Genomic DNA, 9596 nt, shown 5'->3' with positions numbered 1-9596 from the left:
ATACAAGTCTCACGTTGTTCCATAATCTTTCTATTTGATATGATTTGGTGTTCTAGCCAAGTCATGTGATTAGTGTCAAATTTTTGAAGTGTGGGAACAGGAGTGGTAGAAAAGTAAAAATAAGTATAAATACTGATTCCAAAAGTACCTTGATACAAATGACATCTAATTAGTTTACTCTAGTCTAATACAAATTACAAACTACTCAAAATTTAATGAAATGCGTATTTCAAATACATTACCATCTCTGAAGGCATGGATACTGAATCTTTCTGAGAAAGGGCCGGTGTAGGTGCAGGCTTTTGTTCCAACTGAGCAGTTAAACACCTGATTCCAGTAGCGTAATCAAGGTCCAACTCTTATGGTTGATTAGTTGAATCAGGTGTGTCACTGCTTGTTTGGAACAAAGGTTTGATACACTTTAACGCATTCCTTTCCTTTGCTGTGCTTCTGAAGGCTTGGTCTTTTTACACTTTTCCTTCAGACAAATGGAGTCCAGTTTCATCAAAGAGCTCCTCAGTTTGTGTCTTCTGAAGATTGACATTCTGGAAAGTACAAGTTCAGAACTTGGTGAGTTTAAATGGTTTGAATGAAATCCCTGCCATTTGGCTAGACCTCTTCATAACCTTGGGTGCTTCTGCAACAATGGAAATACCTTCAGCTAAGATTAACTCTGCTGTCATAAGTGTCATAACACGGCTGAATAATTTCGGCCCTTAAATCTTCTGTGCTCCCTGTATGAGGCAACGTGTATGAGAACTCTCGCTAACCTCCGCTGATGAAGCAGCTTTAAAATTTATCGGTGAAGACCACATGCGCAACCGGAACTAGACTGATTCCTGTTCCAATTAAGAGACTCTTAATAAAGAGACCATTATTGAGCTGGACTACTGGATAACCAGTAACCAACGGCTTCTCATCCTGAACCCCATGGTTAGCATTGAATATTGTTTTTCTATTTGGATTTTTAAAATATTATGCATATCAGACCAAAGAAATCTTGGAAATATTTGATTTTCTTTGAATGCCAAATACATTAAAATGCAGTTTATTAATTCTGTTTCAATTTTCATTTGAACTTGACTTACCTTTTCCTTTCCTCAAGATGTATGTTTTTAATTTTGCATGTCCTCTTCACTTGGATGGGTGTAATTGGAAGAGAGTTGCCAGTGCGTTGAAGTGCTTTTTGTGCTACTGACTAACTTATTTCCGAATACATTATGCACCTAGCACGCTAGCGCATATCATGCTAAGCTTGTTTTATCATTACATTTTTCCACTATGTCCATTCACCCTGAAACTGCAGAAAATCAGCCCTTCAAAACACTTTCTGGAGCCATTTTTCAGACCTACCACCAGAAGCAGCCAGCAGCTTGTGTTCAGGAGCTGGAAGCATTGTCTGCATTGCTTTTGTACAAAAAACCTCAACTCTGGCATTAAAAGTCTGCATGCCTTCATTTGTCATTTTCCCTTTGCTCAGGTCTGTAGATTGTTCTGTGAAGCGGTCATCAAGAACCATTTTCAACTGTGGCATATAAAATCTTTTGCAGAGGCATTGAGACTGGAATACAAACCATATGACCTTAAATGCCATATTTTATTGGAAATAAATGTTTCAACCTATGTCAAGACTGCGTGTGTGGGGAAGTAAACCGGAAGTTTCAACCCGGCAACTCTGGTTGTCAAAGACGTTGCTAAGGAAAGGTCAGGAAAGTGGTGGATAGAAATGAAGACGAGTTTGTTAATTGAGCTGCTGCTATGCGCTGATCACTTCTCCTTTTCAGAGTTCATCGAGGTGTTGAAGAACTATGAGGCCACCAGGCTACGCTGGCTGCAGGCCGCGCAGGAGCTGAAGAAGCATAAGGAGGTCCTGGTGAAATCCGAGGTGGCTCGCACTGCGCTGGAGGTGAAGCTCAAACACGCCCGCAACCAGGTCGATGTGGAGATCAAGAAACGCCACAAAGCTGAGGCCGACTACCAGTACTTGGTGATTGAGTTTTCATATAATCAGATGAAGTACGAACCCTTTCAGACTCGAGTGCCATATGGCACTCCGGCATAACTACCTTTTAAAATCCCATTGCCATACGGCAATCCCGAGCTTGTACCTTTTCAACCAGTCAAAATGACTGCTATAATGTTGTTTTGAGCTCCTATTAAAAATTTCTCAAATATATTTTCTCAACCAAAACCTTTCCTTTACCTGCTCACCCTTTACATGTGCCCAGGAGAGGCAGATGCAATTGATCTGCGAGATTCTGGTACACGATACCAAGTCCAACGCTTGCCTGAATGAGGAGCAGCAATCAATGCTGGCCAACTTCAATCGCAGAGGAGACAATGCCGCTCGACACAAAAGCAAAAGGTCCTGTGCGTCTCATCTATTTCTCCCTCTTCTCTTTCCATTTCGCGCTGTTTGTCTTTTTCGCTTATCTGACTGGATCCTGTTCTTTCCTTCCCAGATTATCTGTGATTGACGAGTCATCTTTCCTGTCTCACTCTGACATTAGTTATGACCGAACTGATGATGACCTGGTATGAGAACATTCTAGAATTAGAGTAACATTTCACTTGAACCCCTCACCATAAGGCTGATATAACACTGCCATACACAACAGCTGTCACAATATGACATAACAGCTTTATGTCATTTCACATAACCTGACATAATCAGTCATACTTTTCTGCTGTATGATTGGAAATTGTGCAACTTAATTTGGACAATTTACTTAAGTATGACCATTATATATAATTTGACAGCGACTGACATCTGTTATGCCATCTTGTAACAGCTTGTGCCATGCATATGACAGTGTTATGTCAGCCTTATGGCGAGGGGTTCATGTCACTTACTATTACTAAAATAATAATAAGAGTGATGAATGAATAAAGCCTGCAGACATGCTAAACATTGTTTGATGTAGTCTAGTGGTTAAGGTACATGACTGGGACCCGGAAAGGTTGTTTCAAGCCCCGGTGTAGCCACGATAAGATCCATGCTGCTGTTGGGGCCCCTGAGCAAGGCCATTAACCCCACATTTTTCCTTGGGGGATTGTCTCCTGCCTAGTATAATCAACTAATTCACTTTGGAAAGTGTCAGCTAAATAATTAACATATGTGTTTGAATCCAAAACAGGACCTGGATTCAACTGTAGTCAAGCCACTCAAGTCACGAGCTCGGGAGAAAAGGGTATGAAGACATCCATCGTTCCTCCTTCATAAACCAGTCTGCACTGGGGTCACTGCAGTGTGCAGTGATAGGGTTCTGATTTGGACTGTGCACTAGGCTAATTATGTGTTCAAATATCTGGAGGAATTGACTTTGCACTTAGCCCAGATTCTCTCAACAGTTGCCCTTGACATTTACTGCCAAATAAAAGCAAGAAACTAATTGTTTGATAACTTCATTTTTGTAAATGCTGAACTCAATCCAAATTGTTTGTCAGTTGAACCAAAAACTTGCATACATTTAATGCTTCATCAAAATTTGATTGAATCCAAGCCTTTATCTTGCATAATAATTATCTGCAGTACAGCAATTTGACATTACCAAGTAGAGGTCTAATGCATTCTGCCTGCAGGATATGTCTAGTCAGAACTGAAATCATGTCAGCCATGGTAAATGAGATGGTGCACTGTCTGCCCCTAATGACGTTTTCATTTGATGTCCACAGCGCTCCATGGGACCATGTGTAGGCCCTCCTATTCTGAAACGCGGGAAATTCGGTGGCTGCTCTGCAGACCTGCTGGGGGAAAGACCTGTGGAGAAAGTAAGCAGATTCTGATTTAAGAAAAGCCCAAGGAAACTTCCTACCACCTCAGACTTAATTTAAATGGAGTATTTGCTACTCTTGGATGGATGTGTTGGAGTGATGTGCAGAGTAGTTTGTATTCTATGTGAGGGGGAAAATGGGTCCTGGATTTAAGATGGTGGCCGTGTATAAAGCCCTCCCTCTACCGTATAGCAATAGAGTACTTTTACGTTCTTGCCCAGGAAGCCTTTTTTGTCTTATCTCTGGAGCCTTCTTGCAGGTATTTTCAATAGTGCCTTTTTCTGAAAATGAAGATAATGTGAAATTTTCCCACAAAATAAAGCATCACTGCTTAGACACTTAAAGGTAGAAACACGTATTCAAACTTGTTCTACAAAAGGGAGGAAAGTCTCTTCAGAATTGTCAGCTTTGTCTCCGAACCTGAAGTTCCTGTTTCTAGGTGGCATGATGTCACTTCCTATCAGAGATCTCATTCATCAGTCCCCCCTTCCTGCCCACTCTGTGTGCTCAGACAGAAACACTGCTCGACAACCTTGCTCTCTCTATCCTTACATCTTGCCTCTCCACAGACATACAGGGTTTGTTCACTGACCGCACTGGCAGGCTGACTGTAACTTAAGCAGCCTCCATTATGGCCACATGATGAAATGATTAATCCAGTGGGCATAAAGGCTCAACATACACGGCTTGTTTCACAGATGCAGATGCAGATTTAGATTTTAGTCCTAAACTCATTTCAGTTCAGAATGGACATTCTCCATACAAAAGTATGAGACTAATTGAGTTTTATTTGTTTAAAGGAAATTGAATCAACTATTGTGAAAGCCTCTGTGACCACACCTGAGAGTGGAGGTCAGATTCACATGGTCATAGACATTACCCAAGAAACCCCGGAGAAAAAACTCAAGACTTTCAGGAGCGAGAGCTTTCCCTCCACTGCAGGTAATGGAGTACCCGCAACACACACACTGGAATCTAGTCTGAATATCCTGCGGGAAATAATCAATTTGTGCCTCTTTCAGAGCAAACCTCCATTTGGTCTCCAGCAAAGGAAAAGAATACAGACATTGTCACTGAGATGGAGGTAACTACCGCAGACCCCAACCTTTGCCAGGTGTTTAGTCCAACTATACACCATCAAGTGTTGCGGCACGTCTTTTTGTCCAAAACGGTAAGACGTTTTCTTTGACTGGAATAACCACGTGTGCAATTTTTAAATGACATGCACTCATGCTAGCATTCTCGCCATATGTGCACTTATAGTCATTGAACATGTTTAGGGTGAGGAGGCGGCTTGTTTGACCTTGAAGTCTTTGTCCTCAGGTGATCCGGCCGGAAGTGTGCATGCCGTGCGGGAAGAGGATCCGGTTTGGGAAGATGGTGGTGAAATGCCGGGACTGCCGCCTTGTGGCCCATCCAGAGTGCAAAGACAAGTGCTCGCAGACCTGCAATCCCAATCCAGCTATCCCCAACCCCAGCGCTCCGATGGTACACAGATACCCCTCTCCCTCTTTCACATTATCACATTATATTACAGGCATTTGGCAGACAGTTTTATCCAGAGCGATGTACAACAAAGTGCATACCCATGACCAGGAACAAGACACTGAAAGACTCTAGAGGAGAGTATAGTTTCAAGTGCTAAGATTACAATGTTTTTATACAGCACACTGCAATAGAATAATATACACTTTCATATGAACAATAAACGGCTTACAAAGGCAAAAAAAAAGGGAATGTCATAACACAAGTAATGAGTGCATATTGTCTGTGTTTTTTTTTCCCCTCTCATAGGACACTTTGGAGAGTTTTGCTCCTGCCACTCGACCTCGCATCCCTCTTCTGATCATACAGTGTGTGAACGAAATCGAGAAACGAGGCCTTGAAGAAGTAAATGGTTCAGCAAGGAACCGATGTTCCATCAGTGAAACATGAATGCTTTTGTGTCTCACCAAGTTGAACCAAATGGAGTTCTTTGCAATGGGTGTTACAAGTGATTTATTGGCCAAACTTCTTTTTTTTGTGTAAATGTACTTCATATATGTACTTGCATGCCTTTAAGATACTCATACAAAATTTTACCTTTATAAACGAAACCAAATGACCTCATTGGAAGTAACTTTCCTCATGCTATGTTTAGCCTAGTCAAATACGGGTTTATCAATGTTTTTGTTGTCCATGGAAGGTTATTCAGCAGTAGAATCTCGTTTCTGTGTGATGTAGAAAGGCATTTACCGGGTGCCCGGTGGGGAGCGAGCTGTAAAGGACCTGAGGGAGAAGTTTATTCTGGGAAAAGGGCCTCTGATCCTCGGTAAGGAGGAGATCCATGTCCTCTGCGGCCTCCTCAAAGACTTCCTGCGGAAGCTGAAGGAACCTCTCGTCACCTTCAGGCTGCACAGGACCTTCATGGATGCTTCAGGTTGGTCTGCTTTTATCAACGCCAACTCCCGAGGTGTAATGTACTCATTCAGTTTAGCTCCTATGGACGTACGGGAAGAGTGATTCAGATTATGAAGCCACCATCTCGATAATCATCAGCCCATCTGTAAAATTACATTTCCTCTCGATTAAGTTTCCTGTTTAAATCCATCAGTTTAATACGTTTCCGGTATAAATCCATTAGCTTCAGTGCATTTAGTGGAGGTCTTGCTAAAATGCCTCTGACGCATTAATGCAGGTATATCGTACACAACAGGAAAATAGGTTTCATGGTTTGAATGTGAAATTTCAGTAATGGTTGAGGGTGCTAGCTAGGAATATGGAATTGCATTTGAGGTAGAAGATGGATGTGGTTAACCTCCATTTAGGCCAACCGGTTATTTCCGTCTGACTGATATCTGACCATTTCCCCAATGACCACAAAACAATTATGGCTCATCTCCCTGCCAGATTTGATATCATGTTTTGGCATATTAATTTCAGTCTCCTCTGTGCGCTCAGGCAGTATAAATGTGGAATTGAGGAGCAATCCGGATGTGCAGGCATGACCTGTATTATCCTAAGTAAATCTATTTCTCAGCGGTCTGACCCTGGGGCCCGGCACGTCCTTTTAAATGATAAATTGAAACGACTGTCTGGGGTCTGCAATGTTTCATTTCCTTGTCCGTTATTGGCAGATGCAAATGTGTCAGAGATTCAACAAATCTTTGCATTGTCTATCCCAAACAGCATAGCGTGCCTTTGATTGGCTGTTTGGCGAGAAACTAATTCCACGCTTCTCTCTGCCTACGTGTTAATCAAAGAGGGCTGGAATTAGAGGTGATCGATTAACCTGCGCCGTCGGCCATTTGCGTGCAGTCTCTGCGTTTGTTTTCGTGGCTCCCTTCCACTTTGTGCACACCGCAGGCATGCTTTTAGGCTCGTTTACCAGGCTGTGAGTCTCTGATGCATGTGGTGGGGTTTCTTTATCTGTCAGAGATCCTGGACAATGATAACAGCACTGCGGCGATGTACCAGGCCATCGGAGAGCTACCGCAGCCCAACAAGGACACGCTGGCTTTCCTCATGCTGCACCTACAGAGGTGAGCGTGAGAGAGGCATGCCAACGAGAGGGGCGGCCTGTAGCGTTTTCAGCGTAGTGGTTAAGGTAAACGACTGGGACACGCAAGGTCGGTGGTTCTAATCCCGGTGTAGCCTCAATAAGATCTGCACAGCCGTTGGGGCCCTTGAGCCAAGGCCCTTAACCCTGCATTTCTCCAGAGGAGGATTGCCTCCTGCTTAGTCTAATCAACTGTATGTAGCTCTGTATAAGAGTGTCTGCCAAATAATGTAATGTAATTCACCAACCATCCTGGAGGACTGCCACGTGACATTGTTTCCACGATACAGTGCCTGCTCCTTCACCTAGCCAAGACCTTGCACTAAAAATGTAAACCTAGTTTTTTGGGGTTTTTTTGCCTCACATTTACCAAGGCAAAAATGTACGGTATAAATTCAGAAGTTCTGTCCTGATCTGAACTTTTGGATGAATGCGATTGATGCAGTGAATATGCACTTTGATCTCCCTGTAGGGTGATGCAGAGCCCTCTGTGTAAGATGGATCTCAACAACCTGGCCAGGGTGTTTGGACCCACCATCGTTGGCCACAGTATGCCAGAACCTTCCCCCATGACCATTATGAAGGACACAAACACCCAGCCAAAAGTTAGTATCTCTCTGTAATGGTAAAAACACACAGTACTGTATACTGTGAATATAGTATAAAGTATTATACTGTAATGCATGTTTTTGGGTTTTGGTTGTAATTTTGTTTGTTTAATATTTGTGCTGTTCTTGGCCATTTGACATGTTGATGGTTGTTGTAATTTCCCAGGTGGTTGCCCGAATGCTGTCCTTCCCGCCGGAGTACTGGAAAAACCTCATTATGGTCGAGAGGGGCCACGCCATCTCCTCTGTGGTCAACGCCATCTCCTCCGTGGTCGACGGCAACATCAAAAATGAGGACAGGTGCAAGGATAGAGGTATGAAGTGCTCAGCATAGCGTTAGCCACCATGAATCAGTGTGTGGTGAATCATGAGTCTCCAGCTACCACAATCTTCAGAGTAAGTGATCTGTCTCCCTCAGCTGCCCGGTAGTAGAATGGCATCGGCTACATTTTTTTTAATAAGATGATTATTATTATTAATAATTATAAAATCTCACCAGGATTTATTGGATTCAACAACTTAACAGTAGCCTTAACTGAGTTCATGTTCTAATGGGGTGTCCTGATGAGCCTTCATAGAGGGGCATCTGCATTTGTTTGTGCTGTGGTTTAACAACACTGTCTACTTTAGATCGCCTGTTCAAACCCCTGACCTCTCCAGAGCACAGTCACTACCCACAGACCTCTGCCAGTGGCTCTCTGAAGGGCAGATTCAGGACCCTGGGCACAGCTTTGAACAGCACGTAAGCACATTACCCATGGGGTCATTCAAAATAAGAAATTATCGCTACTGTAAATCGTATCCCTGGGTTTATGTTGGCCAAACTGTTCAGATGCTGTATAGCAGGGGTGTAAATCTGACCACACTTCAATTGTTTCTTTTGGAAATTATTCAATGCATCATGGAATCTCTAATTTCGCCTCAATTCAATTAGTTTGATCTGATTAATTTCATGACAAAATTATTTGACTGGAGAAATTGATGTACTCCATATTATTGGAATATATTTAAAACGATACACTAAACTAAGTTTTTTATTTTTATAATTCTTATCAATGCAGTTTAATTGCCACCTTGCATCAATGCATTTACACCCTTGCTGTATAAACGGCAGTTATTTTAACTTTAATTAGGAATTTTCATTGTATAGGTACCAACCACAAAAAAAAGGGAAGCCATTTTAAGTGTGATGGTACTTCTTCACAGGGGCAAATACAAGACTGACCCAAGCAAGAAAAGGTTCTTTACATCTCCAAGCTGACTGAGTAGGAGTCTGTGTGCCTTGTGTTAAATTGGCAATTTAGACCAATGGACAATTAACACATTCACCCATTGTGTGGTAAAATAATTTTCACTTGGCATAGGGTCGTCTTGTTGGGACTTGAGCACTGGGATTGATTTGGGGCACTTGTAAAATAAAACTGCATTGAAATTGACTTGAGACTCGTCCACTTTAGTCAATGTCACTAACTAACATTGGGACAGATCACTGATAACTGGGTCACACAAAAGTTTGGTGTCCAGTACTGGTTTAGCAGATGTACCCCCTGCAGAATGAAAATGTTGGCTGCTGCATCTTGTCTATGGATTCATAATCCATCATATTTCATTAGTTAAGATGCCAAACAGCAATTTCATTTCATTTTAATTTGATAGATGCAAAATCACAACCATTT

The 9596-nt window shown here is 42.3% G+C and overlaps 1 protein-coding gene across 2 annotated transcripts; it reads left to right on the top strand.

The window, feature by feature from the left end:
• The first annotated feature begins 379 nt into the window (after positions 1-379).
• Positions 380-9356, top strand: si:ch1073-416j23.1 (rac GTPase-activating protein 1). Of its 2 annotated transcripts, none has more exons than XM_061226628.1 (16): positions 380-570; positions 1785-1987; positions 2229-2365; positions 2463-2535; positions 3138-3191; positions 3676-3771; positions 4575-4716; positions 4797-4945; positions 5098-5262; positions 5569-5664; positions 5998-6193; positions 7190-7295; positions 7785-7917; positions 8087-8234; positions 8551-8662; positions 9127-9356. In XM_061226628.1, exons 1-16 carry the CDS (start codon positions 489-491, stop codon positions 9179-9181), a joined length of 1947 nt encoding a protein of 648 aa, XP_061082612.1. In that variant the 5' UTR covers positions 380-488; the 3' UTR covers positions 9182-9356. The 2 variants fall into 2 exon arrangements, with proteins under 2 accessions (XP_061082612.1, XP_061082611.1); XM_061226627.1 differs by lacking the exon at positions 380-570 and adding an exon at positions 1549-1704.
• The last annotated feature ends 240 nt before the right edge of the window (positions 9357-9596 follow it).

The sequence above is a fragment of the Conger conger genome, chromosome 17 (assembly GCF_963514075.1).
Source record: "Conger conger chromosome 17, fConCon1.1, whole genome shotgun sequence".
Classification (NCBI taxonomy): Eukaryota; Metazoa; Chordata; class Actinopteri; order Anguilliformes; family Congridae; genus Conger; species Conger conger.
Note: the sequence above shows the minus strand (reverse complement) of the source record. Positions and strands in the feature narration are given on the sequence as shown.